The 23,933-nt window shown below is 41.4% G+C and overlaps 4 protein-coding genes across 9 annotated transcripts in view; 1 reads left to right on the forward strand and 3 right to left on the reverse strand.

The window, feature by feature from the left end:
- Positions 1 to 16,854, reverse strand: part of LOC6544459 (MOB kinase activator-like 2) — a 38,218-nt gene extending 21,364 nt beyond the window's left edge. The window contains exon 1 of one of the 5 annotated variants that reach the window (XM_026977885.1): positions 16,479 to 16,854. Coding sequence is in view for 2 of the 5 variants with exons in the window: in XM_015157716.2 (XP_015013202.1) it covers positions 12,717 to 13,126 (410 nt within the window). In the remaining 3 variants the exon portion in view is untranslated. Of the gene's footprint in view, positions 1 to 6,792; positions 7,245 to 12,716; positions 13,181 to 16,478 lie in introns of those variants that run through there. The other 4 variants (XM_015157717.2, XM_015157716.2, XM_015157715.2 and 1 more) reach the window with 4 other exon arrangements.
- Positions 16,855 to 17,349: 495 nt separating this feature from the next.
- On the forward strand, positions 17,350 to 18,443 carry LOC6544538 (mitochondrial import inner membrane translocase subunit TIM14). Of its 2 annotated transcripts, XM_015158434.2 has the most exons (3): positions 17,350 to 17,436; positions 17,563 to 17,802; positions 18,044 to 18,220. In XM_015158434.2, the coding sequence occupies exons 1-3, from the start codon at positions 17,434 to 17,436 to the stop codon at positions 18,155 to 18,157; spliced, it is 357 nt and encodes a 118-aa protein (XP_015013920.1). In that variant the 5' UTR covers positions 17,350 to 17,433; the 3' UTR covers positions 18,158 to 18,220. The 2 variants fall into 2 exon arrangements, with proteins under 2 accessions (XP_015013920.1, XP_001972400.1); XM_001972364.3 differs by having other exon boundaries at positions 17,368 to 17,802; positions 18,044 to 18,443.
- A 1,478-nt stretch (positions 18,444 to 19,921) lies between these two features.
- LOC6544539 (EF-hand domain-containing family member B) lies at positions 19,922 to 21,621 on the reverse strand. Its single transcript, XM_001972365.2, has 3 exons — positions 21,074 to 21,621; positions 20,839 to 21,012; positions 19,922 to 20,777 (listed from the first exon to the last, which is right to left on the reverse strand). Exons 1-3 carry the CDS (start codon positions 21,580 to 21,582, stop codon positions 19,991 to 19,993), a joined length of 1,470 nt encoding a protein of 489 aa, XP_001972401.1. The 5' UTR covers positions 21,583 to 21,621; the 3' UTR covers positions 19,922 to 19,990.
- Positions 21,622 to 21,709: 88 nt separating this feature from the next.
- On the reverse strand, positions 21,710 to 23,787 carry LOC6544540. Its single transcript, XM_001972366.3, has 3 exons — positions 23,092 to 23,787; positions 22,796 to 22,972; positions 21,710 to 22,583 (listed from the first exon to the last, which is right to left on the reverse strand). Exons 1-3 carry the CDS (start codon positions 23,601 to 23,603, stop codon positions 21,773 to 21,775), a joined length of 1,500 nt encoding a protein of 499 aa, XP_001972402.1. The 5' UTR covers positions 23,604 to 23,787; the 3' UTR covers positions 21,710 to 21,772.
- Positions 23,788 to 23,933: the final 146 nt, after the last annotated feature.

Below are 23,933 nucleotides of genomic sequence, written 5' to 3' on the forward strand. Positions count from 1 at the left end.
GCTTTCTCCACTCCATACCCCTGGCCGATTCTTTGGTTGAAAGGGTTTCAAGTCGGATACTCGTTGCTGAGTACGCGGTATTCGGTACTTGCTACTTGCTACTTGGTACTCGGTACTCAGCGAAGCAAGAAGTGTCATGGAGTGGCAAGGTTATGCGCTGTGCATAAGCAATTAGCTTTGCGGTTTCCATTCTCGGTCGGATGATATATCCATCTATTTATCTATCTAGAGAGTCGGCTAACCAGCTTTGGGGTCACACACACACACACACGCACACACATGGTGTGGCTACACACATTAACTAGAAATGGAAATTGATTTGGCGCTACCACTTCGATCATTTACTGGAACAGAAGTCTCTTCGCAGGGGAATCGCTTGAAATGGGCACAGAGCGTTGCGTACTACATACTACACCGTATTTCCACATCGCTTGTAAAGTCCACATTTAGCTTTTCCACATTAATGCTGCACTCATAAAATATTGCGAAATCTACATTAGCATTTTATTATTAATGGAATACATACGTATTTTTATCGCTCTATTTTAAAGATTTTCAGTGCTTGGATTAGAAATCCATTTGTTATGATTTCTGTTTACAGCAGATTTAATATAGGTGATATATACTTGTCGCTGTCCTAAAAATATCTAGTATGTTATATACGTCTTTTAATCAGTACAGCTGAAACGAATCTGACATTTCGACACACAATTTGGTATTATAAATCCGCTTCAACTAGATTATGGCATATTATCAAGTGGGTTGGAAATAATCTGATTTGCTGTGGATCATCGAATATTCTAAATTACCTAAAATGAGTTCGCTACTGAAGATGGTGATAGAAACCAACAGATTTCCCACAATTCATTGGTCATAACACATTAAAAAAGTAGATCAAATAGCTGTGAATGCTTTCTGCGCTTTAGATAAAACTGTGGCCTAAGCGCTCCATTGGACAATGGAAATGGTTTTGGAGTACCTCCATTGACCCTATCGGCTCGATAGATTGGACAAGCCCCCGTTTCAAGGGCTCGGTGGTGCCCCCGAGATGATGGATCTCCGTCTCCATCCATGTGGATCATGCGTACTTCGTGCGTTCAGCGATTGCAGCAATTTTCACACTCCGAAGGCCACACACAATTGACTGATTAACGCCGATCCAAGCCAATCCAATGTAAGTATCTGAGTATGTGAGTATCTGAGTGAGTGAGCAAATGAGTACATGAGTATGCAAATGGGCCTGCGATTGCAGGCGAAAGACAAAAGAAAAACGGAAAACCATGGATCCGTGGATCGATGATCTATGTACGTGCTGCAATTGCTGGACGGGATCTCTCCGATTGAACGATTCAATTCGCAGCTGTCATCTAAAACGAAGCGAAACCTGAACGATTGCAACGCCGCCAAGTTCTCACGGCGAGTTACACAAAAAGCCGCACAAACATCACGTTTCCAGCATTAATGGGGCCCCTCGATCCGGATTGTTTGTGCCAACTGCTGCTGTTGCTGCCGTCACTGGCTGCTCCACTGTACCTCGTTCCACTGTACTCACTGTACAAACCCAAACCCAAGCTCAAAACTCCAATTCAATCCATTCACGACGGCGCTCTCAGGCTGCGCCATAAACTTGTACTGGGCCCGAAACGTGAGAGAAATAAGAAAGGCCAAAGCCGAATTAAACAAAATAAAAGGCCAAGAAGAGGCCCGTTGAAATTACCGAGGAGAAAAACAATAAAAATAAATACATAGACCCAATTAAATCGTGTAAAAAATAAAACCCGTGGTGTGGCCTCCCATATATACACACTCGTATATTTATGAGTGCAAGTCGCGCTAATTAAGCAAATTAGTAAAAAACAAAACGAAAATATGGAAAAATTGTGCTGCGGTCAGCGGCGCGTCTGCTTTACCCACTTTTATGTTTTTTAATTTTCTTGTGTTTTTTTTTTTGTTTTAGTTGGCGGCGCATTGTCAACACAGCTGAAATTTGACCCATAAAATTTCCCACAAAATTATAGTAATTTTGCTAACTCAATTTGATGAAGGAAAAACACAGCTGAGCTGCGAGATAAAATTATAGTAAAATCCAGCGGCAATTCCAGGGAAAATGCGGGAAACGGCCGGCTGTGGGAGTCGATTGCAAAACTAGCCGAAAATTGTTTGCCGGCAGGCAGCTAAAAGGGAAAATCGGGGAAAAACCAGCACAATTTTCACCAGTATCCAGTTACCGAGCTTCCTCTCCATCTTCACCACGGTTGAAGATGCCGCCGCCTTAAGGGGGAGGGGGGTTTTGATCAAAGGGGCCCCAACCGCATAATTATATAGCCCGCCGATCTCAGCGGCCATCATTGCGGGCGGTGGGCGGTCAATTGGACGGCAGAAAGGGGGCATGCATCGCAACTCGAAGCTGTTGGTAGGGAAAAGCACGGTGGATCGCACTGGGAACTTCTACCGACTTTTACAAACAGCGGGTATAATTACTAAATGGCTCTTAACTGGCTAGGGAAATGGTTTCTATCTCTTAAATCAAACCGAATTAAAACGTATTAAAATGTGTATCGAAGAACACATCTTGATTAAGTATTATAATTAAATAAATACTTAAATCATTGCAAGTTACTACACTTTATAAACAACATTTTAAGATACCCCAGAGGTCTGAAAACAATCATTAAAAAATATTGTATGCACATACATACATTGTATTCAAATATTTCCTTGGTTTCCCTACGCCTACGCGCATTTGAAACAAGCTCATAATATTGCTGAGCACCTCAGCTATGAAAATGCATCGGTAGCTTCCTCTATAAAACATTTGATTACCACTGCTCAAAATGCAAAAGTTGTAGTCGGCCGTGTTAACAAGATGCACGAACAACTGCGATGGGGCAGGCAATAAGTCAAGTTGTACAATAAACATATTCATTTTTCATATATTTTTATCGCTACGAGAACCACAGTGCCTCTGGTACGAACGTCTTCGTTTGGTCAATGGGTATGGGTTAGCCGGATAGAGGGGAGACGGAGACGTAGATGGAGATGGCTTTTGACAATGTTGTGGGAGCAGAGTCTTCTTCACATACAACATCATCTCGAGTTTTCGAGGCTGTTACAAATCCTCAAAAACTGGGCGGGGGCGTGATGGAAAAAAACAAGATTGCAACACGGATATTTTAGCTGCTCGGTGGCTATTTAGCCCCCAAAATTACATTTTCTTTTGTCTCGATATGTTTGGTTTTTTTCTCTTTTTTTTATATATTTTTTTTTTGCCTCCACATTTGTAGCCACACCAAAAAAGTGACGGCTAGCAATTATTTGGGAGACCCCGTGGCAAGTGTATCTCGAAATAATCTCGCAGAAATGGTTGCACACGCGTGCAATTAGTGGCGCGTGTTTTCAGTGGGGAAAGGTGAGTGAAGGAGGCATAAAGTGCCTTTTGTGTGACGGAAACATTTTGCAAATTTTCACTAGCCGCTGCACTGAACGAGCGTATGTATAAATTCGTTGTGTATAAAATATGAACACATGCGCATGTATTCGCGTTTATTTTGGGAAGCTTTTAGTAGCAACCAGCAAAAAAAAAAGGACTAGAAAAGCGGGGCAAAGGCAAAAACACAAAAAAAAAAAAAAAAAAAAAAAAAAAAAAGGAGGAAAAGCCAACACGGGCTGGGAAAATGCCTATGATGGCAATGCCGACAGCTGAATAATAAATTTAGCACGGGTCTTCGATTTTTCCGATTTCACATCGTTGCTCGCTTTCGATTTGGTTCGCTTCGGTTTGGCGTTTTCGTGGCTAACACAACAACAGCTGACATTGACACTTTTCGTGTGGCCTGGCGGCGCAGAAAAATCGTTTAAGGTTATTTATAAAAGCAAATGTATCGAACAGTCCCCAAACACAAAGCCATGCAGAGAAAAACGCACAGAGATATGAGCCAAACAGCCAGAAATTGCCCTGTCAGAGCTAAATATTCGCTCAATGCGAATTCGCAAACGTACTGCCACAGAAATTCATCTTAGCCATCTAATTATTGTTATAATGCAGCTGAGTAGATACAAAATCATTGTAAGTGTGGTATTGTGTAATATTAATGGGCAGCATTTACATTTCGTTGCTTGAGTTTGCACAATAACATTTGGTGTTAAGATTAAACATTTTCAATAAGCTTTCAAGTCAAGATTGTTGTTATTAAAAGAAATGTTTGAACAAATGTGTTTGTGATTCCGAGTTCTAACCTTACGAAACTAATTAAATTTTTCGGGAAACTCTTAAGCTACAAAAAGTTTTAATTGCTAGGAAGCCATTAAAATGGTCTGAAGTGCGTGCTAAAAAAGTACGAAAAATCGAAAGATGACAGAAAAGGGGTTAATTCCCATTGTTTTGTTTATTCAGCTCGAAACCAGCTACTGATTCCAATATCCAAATGCTCAATTTCCGCATCGCTGTCGCACTTAACCTTCAACTCGCATTGAAGCCAATTTGCTGACTCTGGTGTCTTTCCCCTTGCCCGAGTATTTGTCTTTTGTGCCCCATCTAGTTTCGTTTTCACACCTCCGCACGCAGAACAACTGGCGCCCCATCAAATCAAAATTTATGATGTGATTCTAGCAACGCGACGCCGAGTGTTTGCCCATTGCTCGCGTTTTGAATGAGCTTAATTGTTGCCGATTTGAGTGTGTTTTATGTATATGCACACCCCGTTAAAGGTCAAACGAGCGATTGGCAAAGTCGAGAGAAGTACAAAAAAAAATATAGAAACCGAAACCGAAAAAGAAGCCCCCTTGGCTCGGTGGAAAAGCCGTAGAATTATGTCTATGTCAACTATCATAAGAAATGAAAACGAGTTCCACAACTGGCAAACGAGCAGGAAGACGACGACAGATATGGAAAGGGAGATAGAAGCGGTATGGTGACGTGGATGTGAGATGTGCGATGCACATGCAATGGATGACATGATATACATAGATAGGTGAAGCTCCGTGCCCCCACCATACCCCATATCCCATACCCCCACACATCCATACCCATATATCTCTGAGCTGGTTTGGGTTGTTCTGTTTGGTTCGGTTCGGTTCAGTTTGGTTGGGAAGAAGTGACCGGCGGGCAGGCACAGCATCATACATATATGGCATAACGGTTCGGTGGAAAGGCGCAGAGAAGTTTTCGGGTCGCTAACTAACCCAGTTAACCGAGATTTATCCGACAGCGTTTATAACTGTGACTATCCTTTTCATATGGGTTAAACGATCGATTGATACACGGCGAAAATCACATGGAAACAGCCCAACAGAACCGAAATGCATATGTATGAGCCCGATTCAATGCGACTGCTGAGTTACTAAAATTGTATCTATACGATTCCGCTGGAATTGCTTAATGGGGAAATACCGTGAGAAAATGTATTTCATAACGGGGGGAAAACGCTCAATTGCACAAAGTACATAGAATCTAGTTACTTTTCTATACTAAATCGAACTCAAATGGATAGTTGGGATCCACTTCTGCGGATTCATTTATATTGCTTCCTCCTAATTAGTTCCAGGGCTTACATAAATCCTTTACATCCGTAAGGCCCACACAGAAAACTAATCCAAATCGGTTAGATAATATCGCACCACAAAGGCTTGGATTGGATCAATTTCATTTCCGCTGCCTTCCGCAGTGTCCATGGCTATTCAACTATGGGAATCCGCAACTAATTCCAGTTGCTTTTGCAATTTTTAGCATGACCTCAAAAAATCGATGGATGGATGGGATGGCCTAGCGCTTTGAGGACCCAAAGGGTTGGCGGGAGGGGGGGCCTCGACGGAAGGTGTGAGAAATAACAAGCTGCTGGTTGAGCCACTCGTAACTGTTGTTTTCTCAGCGTATTGAACACGTAGGCGTCAACGGGGTTGACAAAAAGTAAAAACAACGCAAACAGGATGTGCACGGTAAAAAGTGGAGATCCTAATAAGATATCATAAGGATATATATCCTAAGATATAATAAGATATTTTATTATTTCAAGATTCACAGTGTTCGTATGTGCAGTGGCCTTTGATAAACCACTGCATATGTATTAAACAATTGTTGTTCAAAAGTTTTTATAAAAACCATCAAATGAACCCTAAATATACGTCCATTTCTTGCTGTGTGACAGAGAAAACACCTGACAATGAGTTGAGCGTGAGGGGGCGGCCAAAAGGGAGGGTTGAGGGTTGCAAGGCAGACAACCAAGCAGACGGACACGCAGACAGGAAGCCCGTGAGGAAGGAAGTTCCTGCCGCTGCGGCAAAGGAAGTGGTTAAAACAATATGGCAGTGGAGGAAAAAGCAGTAGTGCTGGAGTGGCAGTGGCAGTGGCACACCAAGCAACTTCGTGAATGCCCAATGTACCGTTGTTGTTGCTGCTGCTGCTGCGGCAGCAGTGTTGCAGCAGTGTTGCTGCAGTGTTGCAGTTGTTGCTGGTGTGCCAATTCTAAGCGCTGCATTGGCAACAGTCGCGCTTCGCCGGTTTCGCAACTGAACTCTCAGCTGCTATTGCTCCTCTGCAGTTCAGTTGCTGTTGCTTCTGCTGCTGCTGCATTGCGCGTAATCAGTGAAGCAACAAACCGTGGCAGCTAGCTGCAACAGCAACAATAACACGCCAGCAGTCGCGGCTCTGAGGAAAAACTTGAATGCAGTTTTCGCAGCGAATGACACAGTTTCACACCAGCACGGGAAAACACAAACACACACAGAGAAGCACTTCTTTTCTATTTCTTTCTTTTTTCTTTTTGTTGTTGGGGAATAGACTCCTTTTCGGCTTACATTTGTTCCCATTTTCGGGATATCGGGCTATCAGTTTGAATTGGTATGCGATTTTATTTCACAATCTAGCATAGCATTTCACGGTGGCAATCGATGTTGCAAATGTTGCGCTGCTTGCTGCTGATGTTGCTGTAGCTGTTTTGCTTTTAACTGCGACGCGATGCGCTGCGACGCGTTGTGTGGTTGCAACCGACGGCGGCGCCTCGAAAAACAATGTCAAATAATGACGCGGCGACATCAACAGTACACCATCGACGACCTGCAACCGCTCGAGCGACCAAGCGTGCCAAAGGAAATTTCTACACTGAGACAAGCCGTCCGTCTTTGACTGACTGCTGCTCGTTCGGCTGGCAACAGCAACACATACACAGCAGCAACACAACACTCACGCAAGTAAGGAGAGAAAAAAGGCAGCAAAAACACAGAAACAGAAACACAAAACTGGCAACGAAAGCAGAGCAGTAAAGATGAAGTGGTTGCTGTTGCTGCTGATGTTGCTGCTGTCTCGCACACTAGCAGCATTTGCTCTCCGCTCGAGCGAGAGAGTCAGAGGTATCAAATACCAGCTGAGCGGGAGAGCAACGCGCGTACGTGTTTTGCATACAAATGCGCCACTCAAGCGAGACACGCACATCTATACAGTTGTTCGACCACTTGTTTGACTGCTTTGGCCCTAGCGCTCTCTCTTCTAGGCTCTCTCTCGCATCAGCTGAGCGCTCGTGTGTTGATGCTCAGCAGCTGACTGCGCTGGCGTTGCCACATGGTCGGTAACAAGTGGCAGTAGAACTGTAGCAGAATCTACTACTTTTTAACGTTATCACTTAATAACATTAGTTTCAGCTACAAAAGTAGCAGTAAATACAAAATGTAACTAAATATTACTTGTATTTCAATAAATATATGTCACATAAAAACATGAACAGCCCTGTTGGTATGTTACACTTAAATCGTTTTCTCAATATTATATCTCCATTGTTTATTTATTAATACATGGTTTTTATGATCTCAGGTAAGTCAGCAAATATAATGGCTAAAAACATTTCGTACAATTGACGCAAACATCGCATCACTTACTTCTAGTAGGACGCTAATTGGCTTGATAATAATCTGTTTGACTAAAACCGCACGGTATTATTAAAGCGCAAAACATTTATTTACTACCTCCAGTTGCTTTGACCACGCTAAATATGTTATTATTTTATTCGCAGGCAATTTGGGTGCTCTAATTAAGTTTAACAAATTACCTGGCATTTAGGCGAGCTCCTTCAAACAGAAATTCATACAAACGTAGTTGGATAATTTACTCACCTGAAAGAAAATAGAAAATAATGGATTAGAGATATATTCCAATTTGTTCTTCCTAAAGGTAAGGACCTCCAGCTACGTGGGTCTTATCAATGAACTGACCCCAAGCCCGCATAAAATAGCCCCCCTGACCATCAACTCTCCCCAGGGAGCAATTAACACGCTCTTTTTCGGCCAGGAAGAAATAAAATCAGTAATCAAATAGAATAGAGCGGTGGAGGAAAAGCGAAGAACACAGGAACTGCATTTGGTGCCTAACTTACACAGAATCTAGACCCGAATAAGAAAACATAATGTAAACGCATCGTCATTCTTCGTAAATAAAGTCGAAAACAGGAACACGCAATGCACTTAGAACAATTTGGACCTGCATGTATATATTTTGTTCATTAGGCTATGACCTGAACAAAATTTTTGTCAAATACCAAACAATTCTCTTCTGTTTTAAGCCATAAAAAAACATAAGACACCAACTTTATATTTATAAATTTACGAGAAATCTGCATTAACACACTTTGTTTTCGAGTGTATCTCAAAACAGCTGTCCATTGACGAGCTGAAGAAAAACAAGAGCAAATAGGGCTAGGAAAAAAAGGTGAGTAAAGCGGTGGGAAGCGCATAGAGGCAAAGGAATCATGGCAGCAGAGAACGCGCACCTGTGACCGCCCGCAATGCAACCGAAACGGCGGCAAGTTCATTTGCACCACATCAAAATTTCATCCACACTATGCTGCACACACACCGAGCGAGTGTAATGGAACATCTGATCCGTGCCGTCGCTATGGCCCTCTCTTTCCACCCACACCACCCATCTCACTTCCTCCAAAGGTGGAAACGCTCGGCTGCTTTCTAGCGGTTCAACTGCTGCCATTTGCCATTACTCGAATTGCTTTGTGCCCATTACTTATTGCAGCGACTGTTGCAGTCGGACAGCAAAAACGGCACACGATCGCGATCTGCGGATCGCAGATACTGCGGCAAGAAGGTAGGAAAATGCAAAACGAAGTAAACAGACTTTTCAGAGACCACCAGGGGTCGTTGCAATTAAATATAACATTTTATAGCACATTTCCAGACATTATAAGTTGACTGCTTCCACTGCCCAATGACAGTTCCGATCCGTTTGATATAAAATTGTTGAGATATATCTCAATATGTTGTATTTGTCTTTTTGGGAGTGGGTTCATCCTGACTAAAGTGCATTTAAATACAACTGCCGTGTTGCAGGGAACATATGATTTATAAAACCACCATTAGTTATCCTTTTGCTACCAACAAAAAGCAGGACAAGTCAAACGCATATACATATGACAGCGATAAATCTTAGTTCAAACAATGTGCCGCAAAAGTTGATATGCGCTATGGGTAAACATTTCTTATTTACACTAGCTACATGGGACAATGAACATTCCCTCATGGCAAAAATGTTATTTATATTTATATTTACGCTTGGAGACGATAATTAAATGTTGGCCTTAGGCGATAATAAATAAGAACATGCTGCAGCAAACAAAAAATGCACTTTAAGTTGATTAAATCAAACTTGAACATTTCAATTCGCCGTTTTTAATTTCATTATGGCAAATATATTATATTATATACTTTCTTTACACTGCTTTCCATAATTGCTAGATGCTTTTATCGTGGTCATGCTAATGACTTCTTGATTGTTCGGAAAGAATATATAGTAGTTGTACCGATACTAGTAGTGGTTTAGTAACCAAGCTACTTTTATCCATACAAATATTAACTTAGCAAACACGAGTTGTTGTTGCTTATCAATCTTAATATTTGATTTATGATTGCTTGCTGTTCCTCCACCAACTTCCCAACTTAATTGCAAAGCGAAAGAGTTAAGGAGATTGTTTCCTGGTGCCCGAGAAAAATAACAAACAAACTATACAACTGCATATGTATGCAAAGAAAATACAATTGTTCATACTACTATCGCAAATTACACTGAGAACATTTCCAACTTTTCATCAACAGAGCCAAATAAATGCCGAGTCCCAAATTTTGGGCAAAAAACAAAGAAGCCAACGTAAACGACGTCATAAGTTTTTAAAGTTACCATTATAATAAATAAATAATAAGTACCTATATTTTATGATCTGTTTTTATAAATGCAATGAATTCAATTGACTTTGTAAAGTAATTTACTAAATTTTTTGATTAATATAAGCAATTTTAAAACTACTTTAAATTGTTCGTAATATTTAAAGATGATTTACTTCCATATTAATTATTCGAATATTTCTCAAAACTTTAACTTCTTGCCTTTCAAATTTTGTCCAGTGTACTTAGTTTAGTGTGATTTGTTTTTATTGCTGCCGTGCCTGCGATGTTGTTGTTGCTACAGCTCGCTTATACGTTTCTAGTTTCGCTGGGGGCTACGATGGGGTAGGGGGTGGGGCCACGGGGGCGGTGCGGTAGGGGGCGGGAGTTCCGTTTAGTCGGTCACGCCACCACATAAATAAGACGGAACAGCAAAGCGTATCAAGATGTTGTTGCCAGCGTTACTGTAGTTACTGTATTTGATGTTGCTGCTGCTGCTGCTGTTATTGTTGTTGCTGCTGTTATTGTTGTTGTTGTTGTTGCTTAGCGCTGCTTCTGCGGGTCATGCGCAATGCCAATGACGTCAGATGTTGCCATCAAATTAGGAAATGCGCAAAAAAAAACATCCACAAAAAATGGCAAAACAATGAATTTGAATGAGCGCCACATAAACGAAAACACATACGCATAAACACACAGCGGTAGTTAAATTTATAGCAATAAAACAATTGGCGCTCGTTTGGACTCTATTGTAAAAAAACTTGACTGGTAATAAGAACTACACAAAATCTTTCCTCTTAAACAATTAAAGCTAGGTCAGCAGAGTTACGAGATAAATGGGCCACCTTGATGAAAAAAAAGTAATCAACAAAATTTAAAGAAAAACAACTTTTTTATTTTGCTTACTCTTTTCTGCATGTTGGTGTTGAAGAAATGACTCTATAAATTTATGATTTTTAATATGAAGTTAAGTAATAAATCGGCATATATTCATATTTATATAAATTGTTTTTTAGAAATTAATTATTGGTAATAATTGTGAATGCTAGTTTCTAAATCCCAAATGTCCTACACTTCGAAAGTGTCCTAAGCTTGTGCCCCCCACTGTAGACCCAATATGCGACTCGGACGTGGCGCTGTGAGATTTATGTGTCGCCGTCAAGCGAAAGGGGGCGTGTGCGAATCGCGTCAGCGGTGGGTGGGGCAGGTTAATACCGAAATGCTAACAGTAATGTATATGCAGGCAACGTCTGGAGGTGTGAATCACCGGAGACCCAGAGGAAACCCTCCTGCCACGGCGCTGCAAATCGCAGGGGTTTCTCTGCAACAGGGAAACCCTACAAGACCCCAAAAGCAGACCAAGGAGAAATGCGCCGCAAATTTAATAATTCACAAGACGGAGGGAGTGGAAGTCGAGCCGGGAAAATCGAAAATAACAAAAAGAAAAGCGAAAACACCGATGGGCAGACGCAGAAATCAGCTGTTTGGCGAACTTTGCTCGCTGTGAGGAGCACATGTGATGCGGCGAGGGAAACTGGAGGAAAATGAGCGAAAAGCGAGTCGCAGAGAGTTTCCATCAAATGGAAAGAGGGAGAGAGAGGGATAGAGAGAGAGAGAGAGAGAGAGAGAGGGAGAGAAAGAGAGAGGGTGAAAGTGTAAACATCATCCAACTCTCACACACACACTATTGCCTTGGGAAATTGCCTTGTCCCTAAACTAAGCGAAGGCAAAAGAAACGACGCAGTTTTCGCGATTTTTCCAAGGCAATTAAGGGGAGTCCAACATGAAAGAAAAACTATAAAGCCCCATCAAACATTTTGGCAGTTTCCATCAACCCATTAAGCTGAATAAACAATTCGCGTATCTCTAAAAATGTCTTTAAATGAAATGCAACAAAGAGATTTTTCATTTGGCTAACTCATGCTATAAATATTTTCGTTTCGCTAATAATAATTTCTAACGATTTTCCCGGAAAATGAAAAGTCAATGAAAAGTGTGAAGACTAAGAAGTTTTGCATTGAATATTTACAAACGGCAAGCCGAATGTCCATTAAATAATTCATGCTGTGTACTTTCGATTTAAGAAAATTGCGAGATAAAGGGGTCTGCTTCTTAATGGAATATTTAATTCAAAAATTGTTGGGTATTTTTCTTTGACTAAAAAATTTCAGCAATTCGAATTTATTTTTGAAAATAGACATCCCCTTTGTTTTGATTCTGTAGAGTTGATTAGTGACTCTATTAAACTTCGGTTAATGCAAGGAAATTATAGATATTATATCTAAAAAATCTAACGTTTTGTAAAAAAAAAACCATAACAACAATCTAACAACAACAAGCTAACAATCTTTTTGAAAATCTGTAATATTTCGGAATATCACAGACGGGATTTTTTCCACTTAAAACTGTTTTAGTGAAATTAGATTTATGCAAATGGAATTATATTCAATGCTCTTGCTTATTTCATTTAAGGATGTTTAAAAACACATCGCTTTCGACTTTTTCATGAATATTTTAATTTGGCCTAGTGCCCTATTCAAATGCCGCAATTTGCCACTCCTTACCGACAGAAGCACGTGACGGTCTCCTCGACGTCCAGCGGGAGTGACAGTTGTCCTGCAGATTGCGCACCCGTGCCACCAGTTCCGCCGCCTGCGCCACCTGCACCGCCTCCCCCCGAGGCGCCACCTGCTCCAGAGGAATGCCCCTTGCCCCCATTCTGGCCATTGGCATTCTGGCGCGGCACAGCTCGTCCGGGAATGTGACGCGAAGAGGCGTGCAGGAAGGTGGCGGCGAAGGTCGAGGACAGCGAGGTGTGCGATGCCGAGGGGCGTGGCGTGGAGGCGGTGGGCGTTTGGGGGGCCGTCGAGGATCCATCGGTGGTGGCGTCTGCCAGGGGAACCGAGGAGTAGCGAACGAGGATCGCACGGCTGACGCGATTGCCACCCGTTAGATTCGAAATGGCCCAGTTCATGGCCTGCGGAGCGATTGGCTAATGGAGGAAAACAAACTGCGGGGAACTAAACGCTTCCGCCGCTCGACTGCAACTGAGCTGTTGGCCGGGCCAAAAGGCAAAAAAGGCAAAAAGGGCCGGTGGACGGGTGGTGGTCGTTGCAACCTTCTTCGCACATACTAAATATACAATATCTTGGGCTGCAGAGAATTGGTTTTGCCTAGTGATTTCAGCCACGCCCCACAACTTGGCTGTCCGTCTGTCAATCAATGGATTCCCCTTCTAAGGCTGCAAAAAATTGGCCAACTGTCGCTTTTCTCTCTCGCTATTTATGCCTTTCCACAGAGCATTTTTTTCGCACATTTTTTGCTGCAGTTTGTTTGTAATTTTCCTTTTTTCCTGCACTTGCACCCGTTGCCGGCTAATTCAATTAGAGTTGTACTAAGTGCGCTTCAAGGCTGGCGGAATGCACACGCCGTCGTCGAAGCAGCGAGGGTTGCTAATAAGATACGTGTATAGTGCACACTTACGACTACTTGCTCGCAATTATCCCATGAACATACCCCATACCTTCCATAATTTCGCCTGTGCAAAATTCAATTTGCCGAAAGAAAGGCTTTAATTGCCATAGGAAAATGGGCACAAAAACTATAAAGTTTTATTTTTTAACATGTCTTAGATTTTATACATTTCATTTCCCTAATTTATCCATCATAATTAAATCTATTGTCTGGCCTGCTAATAAAAATCTGTACTACTTTATCTGCTTTTAAGGAAACATAAAATATTTCTCTATTGTAAAGATAAATATTATAAATTTATTTATATTAAGCAATACACTAAGGTATTGAAACTCCTTGGAAAGGCCGAGGCTTAAACCAAAAAAATAGTATTTTTTAATAAATATTTATATGCCATCAGTGCTTGTTTTCCCCAGTGGATGTGAAAGCCCTTCGCGTTGGGAGAAAATCGATAGCTTTCCTCTTGCCACATTTTTAATTGTTATGCCCGCTCTAATGAAACCCTCCTTCGCTCCATTGGAGGGCGATGACGTCCGGCCCAGTCCACCCAAAAAAAAAAAAAAAAAAAGCAAGTGCAACCCTTTCCCGAGATGAGTCCGTGTATCTCGCATGATGTTGTCCTCCGCCGGCAGAGCCATCAACTGATGTGTACTTTTCCCCTTTTTATCTTTATTTTCCTTATTTTTTTTGGTGTATGGGGTGTGACATGTGACACAATTTGTTTGTTCTTTGTTGCTCTCACATCGTTTGTTTTTTGTGTTCCTTTGCCTATTTGGATGCTGTGACAGTCCACAAAAGAGTGGCCCCCGTGTGTGTACATACATATGGACGGACATACATATATGGTATATATTGTACCCCGGTATATAGATTCTACTAACGACTTTAGCATCTGGCAAAACATACAAAAAAAAGACACACGTAAGCATCAAATTGTCAGTGGGTTGTGCGGACTTAATTTATCCATTCGACCAGGGAGGCATTTATTATACCCTCTACCCTCCAGCCTCCATGTCTGTTTCTAATCAACTCGATTTCCGCAATTTGCCACCGCTCTATTTTCCTGTTTAATCACCAAATTGTGCTTAATTGAGTTTCTTTCCGAACTTTATCCCTTTAATTGGCGTAGTTTTCCAAAGGCTACCATGCAAAAGACAGAGATTGACAACCCCTAAGATGAAGTCAAAAACAGTTGGGCATACTGAACCGAAAAACGATTAACAAAAAGGTGAACTTAACAAGTTTATAAATATGTAATCCCTGTAAAAAAAACAACGCAACTTATAGATTATTTAAGACTTCTCAATGGTAATGTAGTAGATAAGCCAAAATCTGACAATAACTTTAGCTGAACGACCATTCATTTAAATTGTATTCATTTGTATGAAGAGTTTAACAGAATATGTATTTAAGTGCTTAAATTCATAATATAAAACAAAAAGGGTGCAGTAGCACCAAAAAGGTTACCTGGAAGTTCTACAGGGTGGAATTCTTAAAGTTGTTTCCCAAACTCCTAAAAGGGAACATTTTGGAGATAGTCAACCCCAACTTCTTGTCCGGTTTTTACCTTCACAACCCTTATATATGTACATAATTCTTATATCCCTCTGTCTTTTGGGATTTTCTTTACGCATTCTAAAACTCCTTTATATTGCATTAGATCAAGGACTCAAGATGAAATCTTAAATAGTGAATGAGTGTCACGAACTGGTAGTTTGCGATTTCTGTGATGGTTATCTTAAAAACTATCTGTGTGTAAATAATAAGTAATAAACAAATAAATAAACTGAATAATAAACTACATAATGCTTCATAGGAACATCTTTATTCGAAATATTCCGCATACTTTATATTTTTTTACATACTTCCCAAATAATTCAGATTGTGAGTTGTGCATTCCACATTCTAGAACTAAATCGACACCATTGTGGTAATGAAATTGGCAAGTTCAATAAACCTGCTCTTATCTCCAGAATTCCGACCCTGCTTGCTGCAAGGCATAAACAAAAGCAGAAGAGGGGGAGGAGGAGCAGAGAGGAGGCAGAAAAGAGGCGGCAAAGAGGCAGAGAAGACGCGACGAGGAGGAGCACGAAAATAAACGCAGTGCAATGCAATCAAAGTGCAGCGATGGCCTTGCGACTCCGATTCGTGGGAAGAAGAAGACGCCGAGGAGGACGATCACGCACACTGCCACACCGTGCACACACACACACGCACGCACACCTATGCATTTTCATGTGAAGTCGGTGGTCAAGTAATACAAAACACTTGCGACTTGCCGACTTGGTAACCACATTTGAGAAATCGATAAAGAGCCCATTGATTTTCATAGGCCCCAATCACAACAAAGAAATGCCTGGCATGTAACTTTTTCGGGGAGTGAGTAGTACGTCCACAATTACCGTCAAAATAATGGATTATATGTGGGGAATAGGAGACAGAGAAAGGGTTTTATGTAAGAGGTAGCATAGGAGTGTTACGGAAACAAAATATAGCACTATATTTATAAGTGCACACATTGGTTCCTTGGCAGGGGAGGGACAGTAAAGGGCCTCTTTGCAGGGTATTTGGGGTTCTACTCCTGTGGCAAGTGCGACGAAAACAGAAATTTTCAGTCGGCGAAAATGCGAAACGAGGCCAATTGGCAAAAGGCCAAATGGCGACGAAAATGAGCACTAGAGGCAGTAGCAGACGAAAAAGCAGAGGACACCGAAGACAAAGCGACGCAAGAGACCCACCAAGAGGTCAAAAATAAAGAAAATAAGAAATACCCTATATATCATCTATTTTTTTTCGGGAATAGCACTACGAGCCAAAGATTACATTGTCTTTAGTGGTGTAACGGTACTCACCCCATAAGCCAATCGACAGTGTCGCGCAGATATTCCGGAATTCGCTCCAGTTTGACGGCTGTTTTCCTCGGGAACTGCTAATTTTCCAAAAGTTTTTCCCCAGCTGAGGAGCTAACGCACACACGCTCGCCGACCGACCGACACGCACACACACACACGCGCTCACGATTAGCGGTACGCTGACGGACACTCACGCACACCACCACGCCACGAGGATGTGGAGGATCACCTATTTCGGAACTTTTACTTTCGTCAATCAATATTATTTGGTTTCCAAACTTTGCACACCAAAATTTTTTCCTGCTTCTTCTTCACTTGTTTGTGCACTTTGTTGAGTCCCGTTATCGATGCGACCCGATTGTTATCGATAGGCAACGTCTGCGCACACTTTCGATAGCAGCTGCGCAGATCTTGCGAGCGGGGTCCTAAAATCTACGTATATTCTGGAAATACCTGTTTTGATTGGCCATTTTATGTATTTGCAGCTGCAAACTGTTGTTGACAGATCACTTTAATGTCGCTTTAATAACTGCTGTTTTGAGCCTGCAGCCCTGGTTGTTGACAATCAGCTGGGCGAATGCAGAGGCGTAGTAATTGGGGTTTAATGTATTAATTAATTTATTAATTTTTTAAAGCAAATAATGTCAATGCATGGTAAAAACCTTAAATTACCTGAAATTTATAAACATCTAACAAACATTATAATAAAAAATATGTACTAAACTAATTTAAGCATTTATAATGATGTAGAATATTGAAATATACATAATATCCTTTCAAAACTGCATTTAACGTTTTCTATAACAGCTATTTAAATTTTAGTACTCATTCCTGCCGGAGACCTTTAAAAATAATTAATTTGCATAGAGCGGCAGCCCTGAATCTATCGATAACGCAACAGCTGACAGCAGGCCATGCAGTTCCACTGATTTACAGCTGTTAAAATTACATAAAAATGGTACTGCGTTAAATCATATCACGTTAAATCACAAAAAACAAACGTAAAACATTTCGAATCTCTTCTGTTTCATAATATCAAATTGTCCGTGCGATGTCCACCAATACGAATAATTCCATTCCAAAGTCGAGCTCCTTAATTGCGGTGGCACTTGGAGTGGCCGCCGTGGGATATGCCGGGAAGCACCTGATGCGCCGCATGCCCCAGATGACCACCAAATTCAGCGAGGCCCTCAATAACCTGCCCAAATTCGATGCGGAGAGCATGGCCGCCTCCAAGTACTACAAGGGCGGCTTCGATGCCAAGATGAACAAGCGGGAGGCGTCCCTAATCTTGGGCGTCAGTCCCAGTGCGTCCAAGTTGAAGGTATAATGATGTTCTTATGGTGGGCATCTCTCAAGCTTACTCATATTCCAAAGTCAGAGCTCTACAGTAGGATATGCTTAAACTTATGGACAGGGTTCCAAGAAATTTGAAGTAACTGATATTTAGTAGATCCTGTGATAGTCAAATGTTAAGTGATGTTTATAAGCTCGGGTTTAGAATGTCCCATGTACATTAATCTTTTTTTTAGCTACAATATACTTATTTCTATTATTACTTACAGATTAAGGACGCGCATAAGAAGATCATGCTGTTGAACCATCCGGATCGAGGGGGATCTCCCTATTTGGCGGCCAAGATCAATGAGGCCAAAGATTTTCTGGACAAAGCGAAGTAGTCATCCTTTCCTATCGTTTGAGTGCAAATAAAGTAGTAGTTTGTGATTAGCATGTAAGTTGAAGTCTTATGCGTTTTATTACGATGGTTGTAAATTACATATTTAAGAATTTCCTTCTCCCAAGGAGTTGTTACTTGAAAAATCAGGATACATTTTTACAATTTGTACATGTTTATTAACACTTGAGGATGTTATTTGAGTTGTTCAAAGCCCATATTCTATGGAAGGTTTACAAATTTTGACAATAAAATAGAAAAGGCATATCAACATGCTCATAGATGAATGAAAAGTACATATAAATTTCATAACCTATTTTTAAGCATATATGATGTGGAGACAACCATTTCCGAGTCCTAAGTAAGCGTGGTTCGGCAGACAAACGCACTCGTACATCCAACAGTGAACGATCCGAAACTTACAAGTCAGATGCTCTCCCAAATCACAATCTGAGATGCAAGACAATAAGTTTAGTCCATATTTTATATATGTAGATACGTCTCAGCTTGCTCACCAGGACGCATCATTGGATTATGCATGCCGTATGCCACATTGATAAACGCAGTCAGGAAAATTATGACGAGTTTTGAGAACGGCTCCATATGGATTCCTCAGATTTCCAGATGTTTCGGTCTGCATCCAACCATAAACTGATTACGCCTAAATGGTTCAGTTTCAGTTACCTTTAAAAGGTATAATGAATTTCTAGGGAATTAAACACAGTAAAGCTGGGTAAGCAAGTCGGGCCGATTGCATTTTTAACAAGAATCGACAAAAATTATTTTCCGACTAAGATTAGTTGAGTTATGGACTTTAGAACGTCAGCCTTGGGACATTTTGAATTTCCATAACATCAGATAAATTAAAAAAAAAATAAATTTCTAAATTTGAATGCAGATTTTTAGAGAATTGCTCCAGAAACATTTAGAGGTATGGAGCAAAGAACTTCAGCCTTGGGACAATTCTTAATTTTTTGAATATGTACAACATTATACACTACACATACACTCTAAATTTTTACTACTTTGTGCAAGTAACACATACACTACATACATACATTCATACATTCATACATACATACATACATACATACATACATACATATACATACATACATACATACATATATACATACATACATACATACATACAGACGTACATACATATATACATACATACATACATGCATACATACCTACATACATAAACCGGTACATACACTACACCCACTGCTCGACCGGTAAGAGAGATTACTTGAAATATTTTGTGACTCTAAATTAGAAGACATACCTTACAGTCTTCACTAGAACTAGTTGGGAATTATAGGGCTACAAGAAAATATGTTTCCTAAACAAATATTACAACAGTAAGTTAAACATTCTTCAGGCCTTATTTAAGACAATTTGAAAGACAAATATGAAATAATGTTTCTCTATCTGGACAATTCAATTTTAAGTTTTTGTTTACCCGACCCTGTTATACTTGGTGTTCAGATTAAGTGACGTGTTAGGTTCTCACGCTGTTCAGGAAAATGCCAGACCTCATAGACCAGATCAGAGTTTGCTCAGACCATTGTTGGGCCATCCGAAGGAAGTAAAAATAGTGCGGCCAAAACCACAGAACAGCAGCACCGCCCCAAGAATCAATAAAATAATACAACAGAAAATGCTTCTTTTGCTTTGCATACACGAAGCCAGATTGATTTTCAAAGGTTTTCCACTTACGAATATATTAAAACAAACTAAATCATACAGGGGTATACAATTAAATATATTGTGTTTGTACCTACCTATGTGTAGAAATCACTTCTAAAAATATAAATGAAAGTAATCGGAATCATTGAGTGGACTTCTTCATCTGAGCACGGAATTGTGCAACGGATGCCATTTCATTTTGATCCTTCTGCTCATCCATTAGACTCAGCCAGATTGCTTGAAAGCCTTCGTTCGGGACGATGTCTTTGAATATTCGTTCTATTTCATCCTTGCTACGCAATGCCTTGAAATCACTTGGCCATAGGCCACATAAAGTAGAAACCTCCGGGTTTATTACGTCGCCGACACGCGTGTCATCAATGTCATGTTGAATGGGCGTCTTGTGTGGATGTTTGAAGTGCGGAGCCTCTGGGGGTTTTTTCATCAAATCTGCACACAACTGGCGATAGACGGTATCCTGGTTGTAGATCGCCTTCGGCATGGGTGAAATGGATCCAATCAAGGGCAGGGACTTCAGGATGGACAGGAGATCACATAACTCCTCGTATTTCACCCTTTCCGAGCAGCATCCCTCGTCCACGAACAATTGAAAGTGGGACACTGCGTTGCGGATCTTCTCCGCATCTGCGGGAATACTTAGCTTGTGCAACACCTTGATAATCTCGTTGAGTGGCAGCTGACGATTGCCCTCCTTATCCCTTTTTCCAAGAGCCACGATCACCTGGTTCATATTGAAGTCGTCCCGCTCCTGGAGCAATTTGCGCAGCATGTTCAGGTGACTTACGGCACTGGCCAATTTCTCGGACTTCACTGAGGGCGAGGTGTATTCTAGCAGAGATCGCACATCGGTTTCACGAGGCAGCGTGCGACCAAAGGTCATATTCTCTGGTATCTCGTAGGGGTACCACCTGATGTAAACGGTATATTGTAAAATTACCAAAAGAGTAGTACACATTTTGTTTGACTTACGAATACTTCTTGCCCAATGGTCCTTTGGTGCGATCGTCGAGGTCCTTTTGAGGTTTCTTGACTATTTTTAAGTGCTCCTCACCCTCCTCCAAACAGCGTTTTACCTTGATGCCGGAAGGATCAAGGGCAGGTGGCAAGCCGAAGGTATTAAATCGATTAAAGGGCTGCGAGTATCTAATCAGCAAGTACATGGCATTATTCTATTGCAGTATTTGTAATAAAAGGCTGAACCGACCGTCGATTAATCTGCTCAGCGGGAAAGTAGTGATTATGGCTGATGATATGTTTATCGTGGAATTCGGCATACTCTCGATTGACCTGCTCGGCAGGTTTTGGTGGCAAAATAATGGAGTACAGGGAATCTGTGTAATTCGAATTGGTGACTTTACCAAACGTATGGCTCAAATTGGTCACGTAGCTCGGCTTTGAGTTCGCTTCCGTGGCCTGGCCCAAAGCCGGCTTTTTAATGAACATATTCTCGCGAAATCTGTTCTGGAACTCGGCAAAAAGTCCTTGGTTCTGATTGTTGAGAAGGTCTCCCATTTGATTGGTAGGAAGCTTCGGAGTTCGTTTGGCTGGCTTGGGCAGGCTTTTACGACATAGAGCCCTTATACGGTTCTCCGCCTCCTCCTCCAAGCTCACGACGAACAGAGAATCCTTGGCACCATTAAATTCCACCGTCGATGCCAATCCTGCAGCCCGCAAGCCAGGACTTCTGTCTACGTAACGCCCGAGGTTCGCCATCAAGTCAAGTGAGTATTAGATACTTCTGTGTTATGTGAATGTTTTAATATATTCAAATGGGGAAGTCTAATGTGGCGTTTTTTCGAAAACCTACCTAAATCCGAAAATATTTATGCACCCATTTGACTCATTTGTTTTTTTTGTATATTCTCACTACATGATAATATAATGTTCTGGAATTGATAATTTTCTAAGTAGAAGAAGTCATATCGCTGATCATTTCGGCACGGAACTGCGCAACAGATGCCAATTCTTTCTTATCCAGATCCCGATCCTGGTCCTTGTTTTTCGTCATGAGACGCTGCCAAATATCTTCGAAGGCGTCCTTGGAGACGATATTATCGAATATCCGCTTCATTTCATCCTTGCGCCGTGGCCAAGTCATGTCGCTAGGTCTGAGGCCAACTTTGGTGGCCAACTCCGGTTGTATGATGTCCTTCACATGTGTGTTCACATCGTCCGTATCGTGAAGACTCCTGTTCGGCCAGTTAAACTCGGGCGTCACTGGTATATCTTTCATACGATCCTTGCAGAGATTTCTGTAGGTGGTTTCCTTGTTGTACATGTTATCCGGAATGTGGCCAATACATCCGACATCCGGCAGCGGTTGCTGGACGGAGAGTATCCGGCAAAACTGGTCGTAGTTCACCCGCTCCGTGCGACAGCCCTCGTCGATGATCTTACCGAAGTGCGACAACATGGTACGGATTTTCGCCTCGTCCACACGGATGTGCAGCTTGTGCATGGTCCCAAGGATCTGCCAGAGCGGCATGTGACCCGTATGCTCCTTGTCCTCCCTCTCCAGCAATGCTATCAGATCCATCATGTAGAAGTCATTCCGCTTGTGAAGACTCTCACGCAGCCGGTTCAAGTAGGATAGAGCCATCACCAAAGAATCGTCCTCTTCACACGGCCTAATGTCCTCCAGCAACATTTTGATGTTGCACTTGTCCGTACGACGCCGAAAGCCAAAAACCAAGTCCGGCACTTGATCCAAGTATCTGAAAAAATGGTAACATAAATCGTATTACCTATGATTTCTGTGTCCGAAATTAAACATTTTGTATGAACGATTTGACATATTGCGTCGAAATAAAAAAATAATGTTCGACCATTTCCGCGAACAATAAAGAACAAACTCAAGGTTGCAAAAATTTAGTTACTGAATTTTTTGAAGTGGAATTTTTTAAAATGGATATGCTAGTGTACTCACTTTTCGTATTTTTTACCCAAAGGGCCTTTGGTCTTTGTTACAAAATCCTTCCACGGCTTTGAGACCACTGTTAAATGCTCGTCACCTTGCATCAAGCACTTCTTCATGGTCGTACCACTGTGCTCAGCGCCTTGCAAGACTCCAAAGGTTTGAAATCGATCAAAGGGCTTTTTATATCTGCGAAAGAACAGTCAACCCAAGAATATTATACCCTTGAAAATGTATAAATAAAAGTTTCATGCCGCGGTAAGGGTATAATAATATTGAAGTATCAGGACAAAAAACATGGTATCTACCTGCGATTGATCTGCTCAGAGGGAAAGTAGTGGTTGTTACTAATGATGTGACCTTGATGAAACTCGGCGTATTCACGATTAACCTGATCGGCCGACTTTTTCGGCATTATAGTGCTATATAAAGTTTCCGCCGGAGGATTGGCGCGTCCAAAGGTCTGACTCCAATTGGTAACATCATCGGGTTTCGAATGCGTTGGCTGTATATATCCGGGTTTCCCAGACTTACAGTACATGTCCTCCAGGAACTCTTCCTTAAATCTAGCTACACGTGTCTTTTCGCCCTCACTGCTAAGAATTTCACCTATTTTGCTATACGGAAGAAATGGCGAAAGTTTTCCGATGGGCTGCGGCTTGTTTCTTCTGCACTGGAGTTCTATTTGATGGCGAATATCCTCCGCCGGCTGAGTAATGATCAGGAAATCCTTGAAAGAAATCTTATCGTCCCCGAAGGACGGCAATCCGGCAGCCCGAAAGGTGCCGTTCCTCTCGATAAAGTGTCCTTTGTTGGCCATTCTACACGGTCTGCTTCTGTTTCCTATTCTTGTTTATATCATGTATTGAGTGTTCTGTGGGTGTCTTGAAATTTGTATGTGAACTCGATTTCTTTGACATTTCGGATAAGTTTCATTCGGTCTGGAAGTTTCATCAAAGAAGGCTGGCTTTGCAAGCGGGTATCGCAAGTAACCAAATTAAAAGTTAAAGTAAAAATCTAGTAGTTTATCTGACTACTGGCTTCCCTTATACGTCTTTATAAAAACAACTAAAAAACACCTTACTCCCCAATTTAATACATATTAATTCGATGTTAAACGTAAGTTTATGTGAATCAAAAGTTTTAAAAG

Source organism: Drosophila erecta, unplaced genomic scaffold (genome assembly GCF_003286155.1).
Source record: "Drosophila erecta strain 14021-0224.00,06,07 unplaced genomic scaffold, DereRS2 tig00000021-arrow-pilon, whole genome shotgun sequence".
Taxonomy (NCBI): Eukaryota; Metazoa; Arthropoda; class Insecta; order Diptera; family Drosophilidae; genus Drosophila; species Drosophila erecta.